Source organism: Ranitomeya imitator, chromosome 5, assembly GCF_032444005.1.
Source record: "Ranitomeya imitator isolate aRanImi1 chromosome 5, aRanImi1.pri, whole genome shotgun sequence".
NCBI classification, from domain to species: Eukaryota; Metazoa; Chordata; class Amphibia; order Anura; family Dendrobatidae; genus Ranitomeya; species Ranitomeya imitator.
This window is the reverse complement of record NC_091286.1, coordinates 146,021,730-146,040,521: the sequence shown is the minus strand read 5'-3', so window position 1 is coordinate 146,040,521 and position 18,792 is coordinate 146,021,730. Positions and strand designations below refer to the sequence as shown.

General features: G+C 46.5%; 1 protein-coding gene across 1 annotated transcript in view; it reads left to right on the top strand.

Annotated features, from left to right (window-relative positions):
* Window positions 1-3,078: 3,078 nt before the first annotated feature.
* Window positions 3,079-18,792, top strand: part of BUB1 (BUB1 mitotic checkpoint serine/threonine kinase) — a 137,373-nt gene continuing 121,659 nt past the window's right edge. Inside the window, exon 1 of the mRNA XM_069769202.1 lies at window positions 3,079-3,241. Within this exon, the coding sequence (XP_069625303.1) occupies window positions 3,219-3,241 (23 nt within the window). The 5' untranslated portion in view covers window positions 3,079-3,218. The remainder of the gene's footprint in view (window positions 3,242-18,792) is intronic.

Genomic DNA, 18,792 nt, shown 5'->3' with positions numbered 1-18,792 from the left:
GGGGATTTCTACTGTTTAGGCACATCAGGGGCTCTCCAAACACGACATGGCGTCCGATCTCAATTCCAGACAATTCTACATTGAAAAAGTAAAACGGCACTCCTTCTCTTCCAAGCTCTGCGGTGCGCCCAAACAGTGGTTTACCCACACATATTGGGTATCAGCGTACTCAGAAGAAATCTCACAACAACTTTTGTGGTCTAATTTCTCCTGTTACCCTTGTGAAAATAAAAATTTGGGGGCAAAAAGATCATTTTTGTGTAAACAAAAGCGATTTTTTATTTTCACGGCTCTACGTTATAAACGTCTGTGAAGCACATTGGGGTTCAAAGTGCTCACCACACATCAAGATAAGTTCCTTAAGGGGTCTATTTTCCAAAATGGTGTCACTTGTGGGGGGTTTCCACTGTTTAGGCACATCAGGGGCTCTCCAAACGCGACATGGCGTCCAATCTCAATTCCATCCAATTTTACATTGAAAAAGTAAAACGGCACTCCTCTTCCAAGCTCTGCGGTGCGCCCAAACAGTGGTTTACCCCCACATATTGGGTATCAACGTACTCAGGAGAAATTGCACAACAACTTTTGTGGTCTAATTTGTCCTGTTACCCTTGTGAAAATAAAAATTTGGGGGCAAAAAGATCATTTTTGTAGAAAAAATGCGATTTTTTTTATTTTCACGGCTCTACGTTATAAACTTCTGTGAAGCACATGGGGGTTCAAAGTGCTCACCACACATCTAGATAAGTTCCTTAAGGGGTCTAGTTTCCAAAATGGTGTCACTTGTGGGGGGGTTTCCACTGTTTAGGCATATCAGGGGCTCTCCAAACGTGACATGGCGTCCAATCTCAATTCCAGACAATTCTACATTGATAAAGTAAAACGGCACTCCTTCCCTTCCAAGCTCTGCGGTGCGCCCAAACAGTGGTTTACCCCCACATATGGGGTATCGACGTATTCAGGAGAAATCGCACAACAACTTTTGTGGTCTAATTTCTCCTGTTACCCTTGTGAAAATAAGAATTTGTGGGCGAAAAGATCATTTTTGTGTAAACAAAAGCGATTTTTTATTTTCACGGCTCTACGTTATAAACTTCCGTGAAGCACTTGGGGGTTCAAAGTGCTCACCACACATCTAGATAAGTTCCTTAAGGGGTCTAGTTTCCAAAATGGTGTCACTTGTGGGGGGTTTCCACTGTTTAGGTACATCAGGGGCTCTCGAAACGTGACATGGCGTCCGATCTCAATTCCAGCCAATTCTGCATTGAAAAAGTCAAACGGCGCTCCTTCACTTCCAAGCTCTGCGGTGCGCCCAAAAAGTGGTTTACCCCCACATATGGGGTATTGGCGTATTCAGGAGAAATTGCATAACAAAATTTATGGTTACATTTCTGTTTTTACACATGAGAAAATAAAAAAAATGGTTCTGAATTAAGATGTTTGCAAAAAAAAGTTAAATGTTCATTTTTTCCTTCCACATTGTTTCAGTTCCTGTGAAGCACGTAAAGGGTTAATAAACTTCTTGAATGTGGTTTTGAGAACCTTGAGGGGTGTAGTTTTTAGAATGGTGTCACACTTCATTATTTTCTATCATATAGACCCCTCAAAATGACTTCAAATGTGATGTGGTCCCTAAAAAAAAAATGGTGTTGTAAAAATGAGAAATTGCTGGTCAACTTTTAACCCTTATAACTCCCTAACAAAAAAAATGTTTCCAAAATTGTGCTGATGTAAAGTAGACATGTGGGAAATGTTATTTATTAACTATTTTTCGTGACATATCTCTCTGATTTAAGGGCATAAAAATACAAAGTTTGAAAATTGCAAAATTTAAAAAATTTTCGCCATATTTCCGTTTTTTTTCATAAATAATCGCAAGTAATATCGAAAAAATGTTACCACTAACATGAAGTACAATATGTCACGAAAAAACAATCTCAGAATCAGCGGGATCCGTTAAAGCGTTCCAGAGTCATAACCTCATAAAGTGACAGTGGTCAGAATTGCAAAAATTGGCTCGGTCATTAAGGGGTTAAATCAATGTAGGATTTTTGGCTGGGCCTCTCATGTATTTTTTTCTTTATAGCAACTTTCATGGCCTTAATGGGAACCTGTCACCCCGTTTTTTGAGATTGAGCTATAAATACTGTTAAATAGGGCCTGCGCTGTGTGTTCCTATAGTGTATGTAGTGTACCCCGATTCCCCACCTATGCTGAGAAATAACTTACCAAAGTCGCCGTTTTCGCCTGTCAATCAGGCTGGTCAGGTCGGGAGGGCGTGGTGACATCGCTGGTTCTTCCTCAGCTTTACGTTGGTGGCGTAGTGGTGAACAAGCAGCGCGCGATCTGCGCTGTCATCCCTTGCATCGGTGGGGGCGGCCATCTTCCTGGGGCCGCGCGTGCGCAGATCGAGTGCTCTGCTGCACGGGGCTTCAGGAAAATGGCCGCGGGATGCCGCGCGTGCGCATTAGAGATCGCGGCGGCCATTTTCCCAAAGCCGAGATGCAAACTCAGCTTTGGGAAAATGGCCGCCGTGATCTCTAATGCGCACGCGCGGCATCCCGCGGCCATTTTCCTGAAGCCCCGTGCAGCAGAGCACTCGATCTGCGCACGCGCGGCCCCAGGAAGATGGCCGCCCCCACCGATGCAAGGGATTACAGCGCAGATCGCGCGCTGCTTGTTCACCACTACGCCACTACGCCACCAACGTAAAGCTGAGGAAGAACCAGCGATGTCACCACGCCCTCCCGACCTGACCAGCCTGATTGACAGGCGAAAACGGCGACTTTGGTAAGTTATTTCTCAGCATAGGTGGGGAATCGGGGTACACTACATACACTATAGGAACACACAGCGCAGGCCCTATTTAACAGTATTTATAGCTCAATCTCAAAAAACGGGGTGACAGGTTCCCTTTAAAGGGTGATAAACTTTAATGCATTTGCCCACTAGATAAACGATAATAACAATACACCCAGCTGGCCATACCCTTAATAAAAATGGCGGCGGCGAGCGGACCTTCTGATCACGTGGTCGCACTGACTGATTCTCGCGATTTTTCCAACAAACTTCCGGTCTCAGCTTTTAATCCTATTGGCTGGGGCTGGTCGCCTATAGTAGAGACACATTTTGAACGCGCCTGTAATTTGAATTGCATTGGTAGAGAAAGCGGGGCAGGCGTGAATGGTGAGCGGCGACTGTTGGAGCGGAGCGCAGCCATGGACGCCCAGAGCTGTGGCCAGTAAGTTCTGTCCCGTAGGGTGATCGATCGTCCGAGAAAGCGTTATCAGCCCGGACTGATCCGGTGTGTTGAGAACCGAAGTTCCACCTATCTGTTTTGTTATGTCTGCTGGTGCATGTAGTTATAGCATGCTGTGTCTTGTAGTTCTCTGCAGTACTCTGTGCTGTAATAGTCCTGGTACCTGTAGTTCTCCCAGTACTCTGTGCTGTAATAGTCCTGGCACCTGTAGTGCTTCCAGTACTCTGTGCTGTAATACTCCTGGTACCTGTAGTTCTCCCAGTACTTTGTGCTGTAATACTCCTGGTACCTGTAGTGCTTCCAGTACTCTGTGCTGTAATAGTCCTGGTACCTGTAGTGCTTCCTGTACTCTGTGCTGTAATAGTCCTGGTACCTGTAGTTCTTCCAGTACTCTGTGCTGTAATACTCCTGGTACCTGTAGTTCTCCCAGTACTCTGTGCTGTAATACTCCTGGTACGTGTAGTTTTCCCTGTACTCTGTGGTGTAATATTCCTGGTACGTGTAGTTTTCCCCGTACTCTGCGCTGTAATACTCCTGGTACGTGTGTAGTTCTCCCAGTACTCTGTGCTGTAATACTCCTGGTACGTGTAGTTCTCCCAGTACTCTGCGCTGTAATACTCCTGGTACGTGTAGTTCTCCCAGTACTCTGTGCTGTAATACTCCTGGTACGTGTAGTTCTCCCAGTACTCTGTGCTGTAATACTCCTGGTACGTGTAGTTCTCCCTGTACTCTGTGCTGTAATACTCCTGGTACGTGTAGTTCTTCCAGTACTCTGCGCTGTAATACTCCTGGTACCTGTAGTTCTCCCTGTACTCTGTGCTGTAATACTCCTGGTACATGTGGTTTTCCCCTGTACTCTGTGCTGTAATAGTCCTGGTACCTGTAGTGCTTCCTGTACTCTGTGCTGTAATACTCCTGGTACGTGTAGTTCTCCCAGTACTCTGCGCTGTAATACTCCTGGTACATGTGGTTTTCCCCTGTACTCTGTGGTGTAATACTCCTGGTACGTGTAGTTTTCCCCGTACTCTGTGGTGTAATACTCCTGGTACGTGTAGTTCTCCCTGTACTCTGCGCTGTAATACTCCTGGTACGTGTAGTTTTCCCCGTACTCTGTGGTGTAATACTCCTGGTACGTGTAGTTCTCCCAGTACTCTGTGGTGTAATACTCCTGGTACGTGTAGTTTTCCCCCGTACTCTGTGGTGTAATACTCCTGGTACGTGTAGTTTTCCCCCGTACTCTGTGGTGTAATACTCCTGGTATGTGTAGTTTTCCCCGTACTCTGTGGTGTAATACTCCTGGTACGTGTAGTTTTCCCTGTACTCTGCGCTGTAATACTCCTGGTACGTGTAGTTTTCCCCGTACTCTGTGGTGTAATACTCCTGGTACGTGTAGTTTTCCCCGTACTCTGTGGTGTAATACTCCTGGTACGTGTAGTTTTCCCCCGTACTCTGTGGGGTAATACTCCTGGTACGTGTAGTTTTCCCCCGTACTCTGTGGTGTAATACTCCTGGTACGTGTAGTTTTCCCCCGTACTCTGTGGTGTAATACTCCTGGTATGTGTAGTTTTCCCCGTACTCTGTGGTGTAATACTCCTGGTACGTGTAGTTTTCCCTGTACTCTGCGCTGTAATACTCCTGGTACGTGTAGTTTTCCCCGTACTCTGTGGTGTAATACTCCTGGTACGTGTAGTTTTCCCCCGTACTCTGTGGGGTAATACTCCTGGTACGTGTAGTTTTCCCCCGTACTCTGTGGTGTAATACTCCTGGTACGTGTAGTTTTCCCCGTACTCTGTGGTGTAATACTCCTGGTGCGTGTACTTGTCCCCTTACTATACGCCGTAATACTCATGGTACGTGTAGTTGACTCCTTACTATGCGCCGTAATACACCTGCTATCCCATCTAATCTGCTGCTAAGTCTTGCAACAGCCCATGAACTAGTTATTGGCCGTTATCTGGTGTTGCAGTTCGCTAACATTCACTTAACTAGGAGCTGAGTTGCCGTACCGGAGTCTGCCGGGTGGCAGAGCATCAATATCTGTCCTGGGTAACCTTAACGGGAACCTGTAGCTGCCAAAATTTCTATTTGCCTGCAGATATAGTATTAATATGTAGGTAAATGGCGGCAGGAATAATGGAAGCACTGCTACGGGAAGAAAATGAGGTAGAATTGTCTCTGCATCGGCGCTTCCAGTCTTGTGAGCGGCCCAGGGAGGTGTTGGTCACTCGCATTTGACAGCCTGCTTGGCACAAGCTGTGGAGATGGCTGTCAATCGCTGCCTCGAAGACTGGGAGCATCTGGGTGCTGGGAGAATGTATAGCTTTATTTTCTCCCTGTAGCCTCTGCTCCAGTAATTCTACAAGACATGATTTAAACGTTTACTTGCAATTACTGGTATAATTGGTGGTGCTCCCTCCTTACCTGAGAGTGGGATACCACACCTCTGGGTGAGGTGCAGCTTCTCTGTGGCGACTGGCCCCCAGGGGCGCCACATCTGCGTGGTGGTCCAGCAGCACCTGAGGAGGAGGAATCTGGAAAATAAAGAAATGTGGGATCCTCTCCCTCGCTGTCAGAGCATATGCATCCTCCACTGAATAGCGCTTTTGGGACGAGCGTGACAACATTTTTTTTTTTTTGTACGTATGTGGTGATTGTGTTAGTACTTTATTTAGGTGTGTATTTGTGTGAGAGAGTGCTTGGTGTAAACTGTTTTGTTTGAAAAGAAAAAGCTAAAAGAAAAAAAGCAGCAACCAGGGAGAAAAAAATGTCAGTGAAAATAAAAGTGGAAAACAGCAGGCACAAGCTCTGAGTGAACTGCACCACTAATCAAAGTTCGGCGGCTGCTGGATGTGCACACGGATGTGACGCAAAGGGGGATGGAGCGGTAAAAATGGGAAGGGGGAAGAGGCGGATTGTGGTGGATGAGGAGAGATCGGGCAGGGATCGAAACAAACTTGTCTTTCCTCTGTCTTGTTGTCTTTTCTTTCTTCTATGTTCTTTGTTCCTCTTTATTCAGCAGGAATTGTGGTGTCATAAGCTTCTGTGGCACTGTAAGGCCCAGCACAGAGCAGATCTTGTGTGAACCCTCTGCAGAAATTCTCAGCTACTGTGAGGACCTGCAGCGCGGTTACAGACAGGTCACAGAGCAGTTGTACCGCTGCTGTGCCGCCATTGGTGCAATCGATGATGACATCAATCGCACCAATCAATGCTGGCCCTGGTAACACTTGCGTTGCCAAGCAACAGCCCAGGATCAGTGCTCTCAGAGGTCCGATCCTAGGCAGAGCATAGCGTGGCCACACCGTGGCTGTGCCCTGTGATTGGCGCAATCTATATAATTGTCGTTCTCGCCAGAGTGGATTCAGCGATGCCTGGCGTTGTCAGGAAGCAGCCTACTGTATGATCGGTGCTCTTTGAGCGCCGATCGTAGGCTGGAACATCAGTGTTTCAGGCAATCTGATTGAGAAATGCTGCGATTGGCTGTTGAGAATTGTTAGCACACACACACACACACAGTGTTCACTACTGAACATTAAAGGGCATGCAATGAAAGATTACATCCTGAAACCAGTGCCAGAGTCAGGATGTACTTTGTGGGCGGAGTTTGTACGGCCCCCGAAGGATGGTATAAATATCCAAATGGCCCTTGGCAGAAAAAAGATTCCCCACCCCTGTGTTAAATGCTGATGTTAATATGACAGCGGCATTTAACATGCACTTCCGGCAATGTCGCCGGGAATCTGCCCATCGGTGAACCCCATCACGTGATCTGGGTCACCGATGGGTTGGCATGACAACCAGAGGTCTCCAGCAGCGGGCGGCGCTCATAGCAAGTGATTCTACATACAGGCAATCTGATAATCGCCTGTATGTAGCAGAGCTGATCGGGTTATGGCAGCTTCTAGTCTCACATGGAGACTATTTAAGCATGCCAAAAGTAAAAAAAAAAATCTAAAAGTTCAAATCGCCCCCCTTTCGCCCCATTCAAAATAAAACAATAAAAAGACCCAAACATACACTTTTGGTATCGTCGCGTTCAGAATCGCCCGATCTATCAATCAAGAAAAATAATTAACCTGATCACTAAATGGCGTGCCGAGAAAAAAAGTAAAAACACCAGAATTAATTTTTTTTTGGTTGCCACGACATTGCATTAAAATACAATAAAGGGCGATCAAAAGAATGCATCCGCACCAAAATGGTTTGATTAAAATCGTCAGCTAGGCAAACAAAAAATAAGCCTTCACCCAACTTGATATCACAAAAAATCGAGACGCTATGGCTATCTGGAAAATGGCACATTTTTTTAATTTTTTTTTTTTTTTAACAAAGTGTGTAATTTTTTTTTATAAAAAAGAACCTATACATGTTGGGTGTCTATGAACTCGTAATGAACTGGAGAATCATAATGGCAGGTCAGTTTTAGCATTTGGTGAACATGGTAAAAAGGCAAAACAAAAAACTGTGGGATTGCACTTTTTTTGCAATTTCACTGCGCTTGGAATTTTTTTCCATTTTTGAGTACACGGCATGATAAAACCAAGGGTTTCGTTCAAAAGCACTATTCGTCCTGCAAAAAACAAGCCCTTACATGGCCATTTTAACTAAAAAATAAAGTTGTGGCTCTGGGAAGGAGGGGAGCAAAAAATAAAAATGCAAAACCAAAAATACCTCTGGTCGTTAAGGGGTTAATCTCTGGAGTCTGCAAAATTGTGAATGCATCTCTGGATGATACTACAAGCTTTTCCAAATTTGTTGCAAGATAATTGAAGTAAAGTTACTAAAGAAAGCATATATCCTTCTATATTATTTCAAAACACTCTTTTTCGGTGATTCCTTTGTATCTCTGTTCATACTTCACCCCCACACAAAAATGATACACCATTTGAGAGGTAAACTTGCCTCCTTCAGCAATAAAATAGCCAAACAAACCACACATCCACGATGTTATCACAAAATACATTTTAAATATTAATTTTCATATAACTGCAGTAAGAAAAAATGACCTGCAGGTGGCACCACACTACCCCAAAGCATATGAATACAAAGCTGAAACAAATCCTAACATTTGCCTTGTGGGCTTTCCAGCTTGCGTTCTCCTTGCCCAGCCGATTTCAGGCAGGTACATATTAAATATTTGCTACATATGTGGAAGTAGTATAAAAGTAAGGCTGGAGTCACACTACAGCGAGATACGGCCGAGTCTCGCAGGTTAAAAACAAGCTCTGGCATCGGCACTTCGGAGTGGAGCGTGCAGCTCCATATATTGCTATGCGGCCAGAGCTTGGTTTTAACCTGCGAGACTCGGCCGTATCTCGCTGTGTGTGATCCCGGCCTCAAACTTTACCTGTTTAAGACCTCAGCTTTAAAACTGAAGATATAATACAGCCACGTAATATATTACACAGCCCATGTAGTATATAGCACAGCCCACGTAGTATATAGCACAGCCCACGTAGTATATAGCACAGCCACGTAGTATATAGCACAGCCACGTAGTATATAGCACAGCCACGTAGTATATAGCACAGCCACGTAGTATATAGCACAGCCACGTAGTATATAGCACAGCCACGTAGTATATAGCACAGCCCACGTAGTATATAGCACAGCCCACGTAGTATATAGCACAGCCCACGTAGTATATAGCACAGCCCACGTAGTATATAGCACAGCCCACGTAGTATATAGCACAGCCCACGTAGTATATAGCACAGCCCACGTAGTATATTGAACACTGCCCACGTAGTATATTGAACACTGCCCACGTAGTATATTGAACACTGCCCATGTAGTATATAGCAATGTGGGCACCATATCCCTGTCAAAAAAAATAAAAATAGTTATATACGGTACTCACCCTCCGACGGCCCCGGAGCCATCCCAGGCCTTTCCCGCTCCTCGCGCCGCTCCGGTCTCAAGCGGCAATAGCACGTGATGATGTAGCAGTCTCGTGAGACCGCTACGTCATCTCCGGTCATTGCTGCAATGCATTATTGCGACCGGAGCGGAAAAGGCCTAGGCTGGATCCGGGGGCCGTCTGTGGGTGAGTATATAATGATTTTTTTTTATTATTATTATTTTTAACATTATAGGTTTTTACTATTGATGCTGCATAGGCAGCATCAATAGTAAAAAGTTGGTCACACAGAGGGTTAATGGCAGCGTTAACGGACTGCCTTACACCGTGTTATGCCACGGTATAAGGCAGTCCTTTTAACGCTATGTGGTCGCTGACTGGGGGGGGGGGGAGTATGGAGGGGCACTGACTGCAGGGGAGTAGGGAGCGGCCATTTCGCGGCCGGACAGTGCCTGTCGCTGACTGGTCGCGGCCAGCTGGCCACGACCAATCAGCGACGCGGGATTTCCGTGATAGACAGACACAAAGACGGAAGTGACCCTTAGACAATTATATCTATACTAGATTGTGGCCCGATTCTAACGCATCGGGTATTCTAGAATATGCATGTCCCCGTAGTATATGGACAATGATAATTCCAGAATTCGCGGCAGATTGTGCCCGTCGCTGATTGGTCGAGGCAACCTTTATGACATAATCGTCGCCATGGCAACCATTATGACATCTACGTCGATACTGTGCCCGTCGCTGAATCAGAAACGTGGGATTTCTACGTCCTTTATGACATCATCGTCGCTGTGCCCGTTGCTGATTGGTCGCTGCCTGGCGGCCTCGACCAATCAGAGACGCGGGATGTCTACGTCCTTTATGACATCATCGTCGCTGTGCCCGTTGCTGAGTGGTCGAGGCCGCCAGGCAGCGACCAATCAGAGACGCGGGATGTCTACGTCCTTTATGACATCTTCGTCGCTGTGCCCGTCGCTGATTGGTCGCTGCCTGGCGGCCTCGACCAATCAGAGACGCGGGATGTCTACGTCCTTTATGACATCATCGTCGCTGTGCCCGTCGCTGATTGGTCGAGGCCTATTGGCCTCGACCAATCAGAGACGCGGGATTTCTACATCGATACTGTGCCCGTCGCTGATTGGTCGAGGCCGCCAGACGCGTGATTTCCAGGACAGACAGACGGAAAAACCCTTAGACAATGATATATATATATATATATATATATATATATATATATATATATATATATATATATATATATATATATATTCTCTAATATATAAAGCTGAGTGTGTGTGTGTGTGTGTATGTGTATGTCCGGGATTGGCATCTGAACCGTTGCAGCTACAGCCACAAAATTTTGCACAGTCATACGTCTGGACCGCGAGAACGTCATAGGCTATGTTGTGAGGTGAAATTTTAACCCCACCTTTCCAATTCGCCAAACAATTTTGCCCCTATCTAGATAATGGGGAAAAAGTGAAAGGAAAAGTGTTGGAGGCAAATTGACAGCTGCCAGATGTGAACAAGGGGGACTTAAAGAATGAGAGCGATGGCGCCAAAGAGTATATACCGTACAGTTGCTAAGGTGGGGCCCCGATATGGGATACTCGCCACACACGGGGATATGAACACACACACAAAATGCGCCACAAACTACCACGTGCTTGAACACATATTACCCTCAGCACGCATTTCACCACACATACACCAACCTCACCACATAAAAGTCGAAACACAAAAGTCGCCGCTCAAAACTCGCCACACGCAAAACTCGCCACATGTAAAACTAGGCTCACGCAAAACTCACCACACGTGCAAAACTCACCTCATGGAAAACTCGCCACACGCAAAACTTGCACACGCGGATAAATTGCCACATGCACAAAAGTTGCAACACATGCAAAAGTTGCCTCACACAAAACTTGCACATACTCAAAAGGCACCACACATAAAACTCGCCACGCGCAAAACTCGCCATGCGCAAAACTTGTGTGTGTGTATATAGATATAGATATAGATATATATATATATATATATATATATATATATATATATATATATATATATATATATATATATATATATATTGTCCAAGGGTCACTTCCGTCTTTCTGTCTGTGCTTCTGTCTGTGCTTCTGTCTTTCTGTCACGGATATTCATTGGTCGCGGCCTCTGTCTGTCATGGAATCCAAGTTGCTGATTGTTCGTGGCAATGGTCGTGGGCGTTTCAATCAGTGACGGGCGCAGTCCTGCGGCAACATGGCTGCTCCTTCCTCCCCGCAGTCAGTGCCCGCTCCGTACTCCCCTCCAGTCAGCGCTCACACAGGGTTAATGGCAGCGCTAATGGACCGCGTTATGCCGTGGTGTAACGCACTCCATTAACGCTGCTATTAACCCTGTGTGACCAACTTTATTACTATTGATGCTGCCTATGCAGCCTCAATAGTAAAAAGATCTAATGTTAACCCCTATCTAACCTTGGAGGGGATAGTACGTCCAAGGTCAGATCCCCTGCTTTGATGCAGGGCTCCGCGGTGAGCTCGCATCAAAGCCGGGACATGTCAGCTGTTTTGAACAGCTGACATGTGCCCGTAATAGGCGCGAGCAGAATCGCAATCTGCCCGCACCTATTAACTAGTTAAATGCCGCTGTCAAACGCAGACAGCGGCATTTAACTACCGCTTCCGGCCGGGCGGCCGGAAATGACGTCATCGCCGACCCCCGTCACATGATCGGGGGTCGGCGATGCGTCAGGATGGTAACCATAGAGGTCCTAGAGACCTCTATGGTTACTGATCGCCGGTGGCTGTGAGCGCCACCATGTGGTCAGCGATCACAGCACACCTGCATTTCTGCTACATAGCAGCGATCAGCAGATCGCTGCTATGTAGCAGAGGCGATCGCGTTGTGCCTGCTTCTAGCCTCCCATGGAGGCTATTGAAGCATGGCAAAAGTAAAAAAAAAAAAAAAAAAAAGTTGAAAAAAATGTTAAAAAAATTAAAAAAAATATAAAAGTTTAAATCGCCCCCTTTCGCCCCAATCAAAATAAATCAATAAAAAAAATCAAATCTACACATATTTGGTATCGCCACGCTCAGAGTCGCCCGATCTATCAAATAAAAAAATGCATTAACCTGATCGCTAAACAGCGTAGCGGGAAAAAAATTCGAAACACCAGAATTACGTTTTTTTTTGGTCGCCACGACATTGCATTAAAATGCAATAATGGGCGATCAAAAGAATGTATCTGCACCGAAATGCTATCACTAAAAACGTCATCTCGGCACGCAAAAAATAAGCCCTCAACCGACCCCAGATCACGAAAAATGGAGACGCTACGAGTATCGGAATATGGCGCAATTTTCTCCAGTCACCTTCCACGACAGCGGTACTGGAGGATGTCTCCCCGCCCTAATGGGGGACAGGAAACACAAAGAGGTTAAATACCCTCCCCTTCCTGCCATCTCCAGTGTTTTTCCTGTCCCCTATTGGGGCATGAAGAGGTCCTGCGGTAGTGCTGCCGTGGCCGGCGATCGGAGCACTCAGGTCTTACCTAGCCGGGCGGCCTGGGTCGGGATGTGTCTCCTCCCTGCGGCGCTGCTCCCGTCTCCCCACATGGTGCGGACTCGGGACCCTTTCTCCGCTCCTCCCGCGCTCCTTCGGGAGTAAAGTGGAGCGGTGTGGTGTGGCCGGGGTCCCCGCGCGGCTCCCCGGCATTTCCTCCTCTCCTCATGGCCGGAAACAGTGGACGCGCGAACCGGAAGTACCCGAACTTCTGGTTCTCGGCATGTGCGTTCCAGCGGTGGAACGCACGCGCGTCGGACTGCAGTTTCTGTTGGCGGCATAGCGGTCCTTCCCCTACGCCTGGGACCGGGAGGAGGAGCACAACATGGGACGCAACTTCCACGGTATTTAACCCTGGTAGTCACCTCCAGGTAAGGCCCCCTGTCTGACTGACTGGACTACAGTGCTGACTGACCATGGAGGGTGACAGATCTATCTCTGCTTCTGCCGAGCCCTGCGTCCTCCCTCCTACTGTGAGTAGTGGGTTAAGGTCCCTTTATCCCTGTATTCCTTAGGGTGCCATATACTTAGTCCCCTTCTCTCTCTTTTTTAGGGAGACAAGGCCTCTGCCCCTAGGAAGGACAGATCTTCCAAGACAAAATCGGAAGATCGTAAATGTGGTGTTTGTGCATCAAAACTACCTTCTTCTTACAAGAAGAGACTATGCCAGCCCTGCACTGATGAAATAATTCGCTCAGAACAGCCATCCTTGTTTGAGAGCATTAAATCCCTCATTAAACAGGAAGTGCAATCCTCTGTATCGGCCCTTTCCCAGTCTCTGTTACCTCCGCCACCTCCTCCTAAAAAAAGGAAGACGGCGGCGGTTACTTCTGATTCAGATTCTGGTGAAGTTCATTCCTCCGGCTCGGAGGATTTGTGGGAGAATGAGGGCTCCACTTCCACCCCCAGAGAGGAGAGTAAAAAATATTATTTTTCCTCAGAGGACATACAGGAGTTAATCAGTATGGTCAGGGGGACAATGGGTGTTGAGGAGGAGGAGGAGAAGCCATCGGTGCAGGATGAGATGTTCGGTGGGTTGAAACCTAAAAAATTAAAAGGGTTCCCTATACATGAGAATGTACAGAGTCTCATCCTTCATGAATGGGAATCACCTGAAAAAGGTCTTTCTGTTCCCTATGAAGTTAAAAATCGTTTTTCTCTCGATGGAGATGTCTCTCTGTGGGATACCCCTAAGGTAGATGTACAAGTCTCTAGAGTATCAAAAAAGACAACCCTCCCTTTCGAGGATTCTTCCCAACTCAGAGACCCTATGGACCGCAAAATGGAGAGTTTACTAAGAAGATCGTGGGAGACTTCTACCAATCTCCTTAAAACAAACATTGCGTCCACCTGCGTGGCTAGATCCCTATTTCGTTGGCTCCGCACGCTGGAAGACCACCTTACCCAGGGAACATCTAGGGAAATAATCTTAGATTCTCTCCCGCTTCTCCAGAAAGCTACGGGCTTCCTGGCCGATGCTTCGGCAGAGTCCGTAAGAGTGGCTGCCAAATCAGCAGTTCTCTCTAACTCGGCCAGAAGAGCTCTATTACTCAAGTCTTGGAGTGGGGATATAACGTCCAAAACAAAACTATGTGCCATTCCCTTTCAGGGCCGCTATCTGTTCGGGCAGGCCCTGGATGATATTCTGGATAAAGCAACGGACAAAAAGAAAGCGCTTCCGGGACAGAGAAATCCGAAGAAACGTTTTTTTTTTCGTCCCTCAAAAGAGCAACCCTTCCAACGGGAATTCAAAGGGAAAGGCAAATCAGGACGCTGGAGCTATCCTAAAGGGGGGAAAGGTAGGAACATCCTGGTTCCCCAGTCCCAGCAGACCCCAGAAAAGCAGTGACTACGCCCAGGGCGTTGGGGGGCGTCTCTCGAACTTTATCAACCAGTGGAGGTCCATTTCGTCGAACCAGTGGGTACTTGACACTATTCAGAATGGACTAAAATTAGAGTTCGAGAGCCCTCCCCCTCATCACATGAGGATAACCTCATTACAGAGTCTCAGCCCTCAGGGCGCATTCCTTTCCGGCCTACAGAACTTACTCCAGGAAGGAGTAATTTCCCCAGTACCTCAGCAAGAAATTGGCAGAGGACACTATTCCCATCTGTTTCTGATCAAGAAGCCTTCGGGGAAGCACCGAATAATAATCAACTTGAAGCCCCTGAATCAAGTAATAACCTACAGGAGGTTCAAGATGGAGTCGGTCAAGACAGCGATCCCTCTGATAGGACAGGACTGGGCGATGGCTACAGTAGATCTGAGGGACGCTTATTACCACGTCCCAATCCATCCAGAATTCCGGAAGTTCCTAAGATTTGCAATATCTCAGGATCGGGAGATAGTACACTATCAGTTCAACTCCCTTCCCTTCGGAATCGCCTCAGCACCCAGAGTCTTTACAAAAATCATGACAGAAGCCATTATATTCATCCGTCTTCAGGGAATCTGCATAGTACCCTACCTAGACGATCTTCTCATTGTCGCTCCCTCAGTCTCCCGCCTCAGTGCCGACTTAACAAGGTCTCTAGAAATCCTAAAATCATTGGGTTGGATCCCAAATCTAGAAAAATCGGACCTTCATCCCTCCAGGAGGAAGAAGTTCCTAGGAGTCCTTCTGGACTCGGAGGCGAGGAGATCCTTTCTGCCCAGAGAACGTCAACTCGATCTGGTACAGAAGATAACGGCATTCAGAACCCTGAAGGCTCCTACTCTACGACATTCCATGTCTGTGCTGGGATCTCTAACATCTTGTATCCAGATGGTACCTTGGGCACAAGCCCACACGAGAATCCTCCAAACCCATGTCCTATCATCCTGGGACGGTCAGCAGAGTTCTCTCTCCAAGAGAGTTTGCCTTCCCAATCATGTCAAGGCATCCCTGGCATGGTGGCTACGGGTTCGAAACCTCCAAAAGGGGGTCAGTTGGGATCAGATCCCACTAAAGACACTAACATCGGATGCCAGTCAAAGGGGATGGGGAGCTATAGTCGAGGGAACCCATTTCCAGGGCACCTGGGGCCCAGACATCAGAGCAAGCTCTTCAAACTTCAGAGAACTGAAAGCAGTAGAAGAAGCATTAAGAGCTGCATCCTCCCTTGTTCAAGGACACCATGTCAGAATATATTCCGACAACATGACCACGGTAGCATACCTTCGTCATCAAGGAGGCACAAGATTCAGGAAACTAAAGACCTTAGCCTCAAACATTTTTTTCTGGGCAGAGAGACACGTTCTCTCTATCTCAGCAATTCACCTGAAGGGGTCAGCCAATACCCAGGCAGATTTCTTGAGCAGAAGGGATGTGCATCCAGGAGAATGGTGTCTGGACCAGGAGGTCTTTCTCTCCCTGATTTCCAGATGGGGATCCCAGAGGTGGACCTTTTTGCCAACAGTCAGAATGCCAAGCTGCAAACTTATTTCTCCTTAAATATGACAGACAGAGCACTGGGCATGGATGCGTTCTCTCACCCATGGAGGTTCGACCTTGTTTATGCATTCCCTCCGAACCCATTAATATCGAAAACTCTACAGAAGATCCGATCGGAACGAGTTACGGCGATTTTGATAGCGCCAACATGGCCAGGGAGGAGTTGGTACAGCGCCCTGTTAGACATGGCTCAGGAAGGTCCAGTGTGTCTACCTCAGAAGGAAAATCTTCTTCGTCAGGGTCCATTGCTGCATCCAAACCTTCACAGATTGAATCTTTCAGCATGGCTTCTGAGGCCGAGATACTAAAGGCAAGAGGTCTCTCGGATGGAGTAATTCATACTCTCCAGAACAGTAGAAAACCCATAACAAATGCCATTTATGCCAAAATCTGGAAGAGGTTTTCATCGTGGTATCTTCCAGACATTCCTGATCCATTTCATCCAAATATTGCCAAAATTCTGGACTTCTTGCAAAAGGGTCTAGAGTTGGGTCTTAAGCCTAACACCTTAAAGGTACAAATTTCAGCACTTAGCTCCTATTTCGATCAGGATCTAGCCAAACATCGGTGGATCAGGCGCTTTGTTACTTCAGCAACTAGAATCCGTCCCAGAGTTCTCAACAATACTCCTCCTTGGGACCTTAATCTGGTCCTTAAGAGTCTAACTCGAGATCCTTTTGAGCCTTTATCTCAGATTTCATTAAAGGTTCTTACCCTAAAAACGGTCTTTTTAGTGGCTATTACCTCGGCCAGACGGATAGGAGAACTACATGCCCTATCCATACAAGAGCCTTACTTAAGGGTAACATCTGATAGTATAATCCTGCGTCTAGATCCTACCTTCCTACCTAAAGTAACATCAGACTTTCATAGAGGTCAGGACATAGTGTTGCCCTCATTCTACCCGGATCCTTCTAATGTGAAGGAAGAGTCCTTCCACACTCTGGATGTCCGCAGAGTGGTGTTACATTATCTTTCACAAACAGAGAGTTGGAGGATTGACCAAAATCTCTTCATTCAACTCTCTGGGAAGAACAAAGGCAGAAAGGCTACGAAAAATACTATCGCCAACTGGATTAAACAAGCCATATCTCTGGCATACTCATCCCAGAAACTACCACCTCCTCCATCACTGAAGGCCCATTCTACACGGTCGGTGTCAACATCATGGGCAGAGAGGGGTGACGCTTCTACGGAGCAGATTTGCAGAGCTGCCACCTGGTCATCAGTACATACGTTCACCAGGCACTACAGGCTTGATTTCAACCGGGATTTAACTTTCGGCAGAACAGTTCTGCAGGCGGTTGTCCCCCCCCCCCCTAGAAATTATTTGTTGGTACTACTCCAGTACCGCTGTCGTGGAAGGTGACTGGAGAAAATAGAATTATTCTTACCGTTAATTCGGTTTCTAGGAACCTTCCACGACAGCACTAATTTCCCTCCCTATCTGATGATTTTATTGGATGATTCCTGCACTTAAGTGGTAACTATACATACTACTGTGTCCAGAAAAAACACTGGAGATGGCAGGAAGGGGAGGGTATTTAACCTCTTTGTGTTTCCTGTCCCCCATTAGGGCGGGGAGACATCCTCCAGTACCGCTGTCGTGGAAGGTTCCTAGAAACCGAATTAACGGTAAGAATAATTCTATTTTTTTTTTTTTTTTAAGCAAAGTTTGGAATTTTTTTTCACCACTTGGATAAAAAATAACCTAGTCATGTTAGGTGTCTACGAACTCGTACTGACCTGGAGAATCATAATGTCAAGTCAGTTTTAGCATTTAGTGAACCTAGCAAAAAAGCCAAACAAAAAACAAGTGTGGGACTGCACTTTTTTTGCAATTTCACTGCACTTGGAATTTTTTCCCCATTTTCTAGTACACGACATGCTAAAACCAATGATGTCGTTCAAAAGTACAACTCGTCCCGCAAAAAATAACCCCTCACATGGCCAAATTGACGGAAAAATAAAAAACGAAAAATCCCATGGTCATGAAGGGGTTAAAAATATTTTAAAAAATAAAAAATTATCATATACTCACCTTCCGGCGCCTTTCCTGCTCGTCGTGACGCTCCGGTGACCGCTCCATGCAAGCAGCATGGCACCTGCCATGACGTCACGGTCATGTGACAGCGACGTCATCACAGGTCCTGCGCCCATACCAACCCTGGGACCGGAAACTGCCGCGTGCACCGCACACAGGGCCAGGACTTCAGCGGAGGGTGAGTATGTTTATTTTTTATTTTAAGTCCGTATACTACGTGGCTCTGTGCTGTATACTCCATGGCTGTTCAATATACTACGTGGCTCTGTGCTGTATACTACGTGGCTGGGCAATATACTACGTAGCTGGGCAATATACTACGTGGCTCTGTGCTGTATACTACGTGGCTGGGCAATATACTACGTGGCTGGGCAATATACTACGTGGACATGCATATTCTAGAATACCCGATGCGTTAGAATCGGGCCACCATCTAGTATATAGAAGTAGAAGATTTCTAGTAGAAGATTTCACACGGGCCAACTAGTTTTATGTTAATTATCAACTATTTCCTGAACTGGATATGCACCTTAACCCCTTAATGACCGGAGCTTTTTTCGGTTTTGCGTTTTTTAAAAAAATGTGCCATTTCCAGATAGCCATAGCTTCTCCTTTTTTCGTG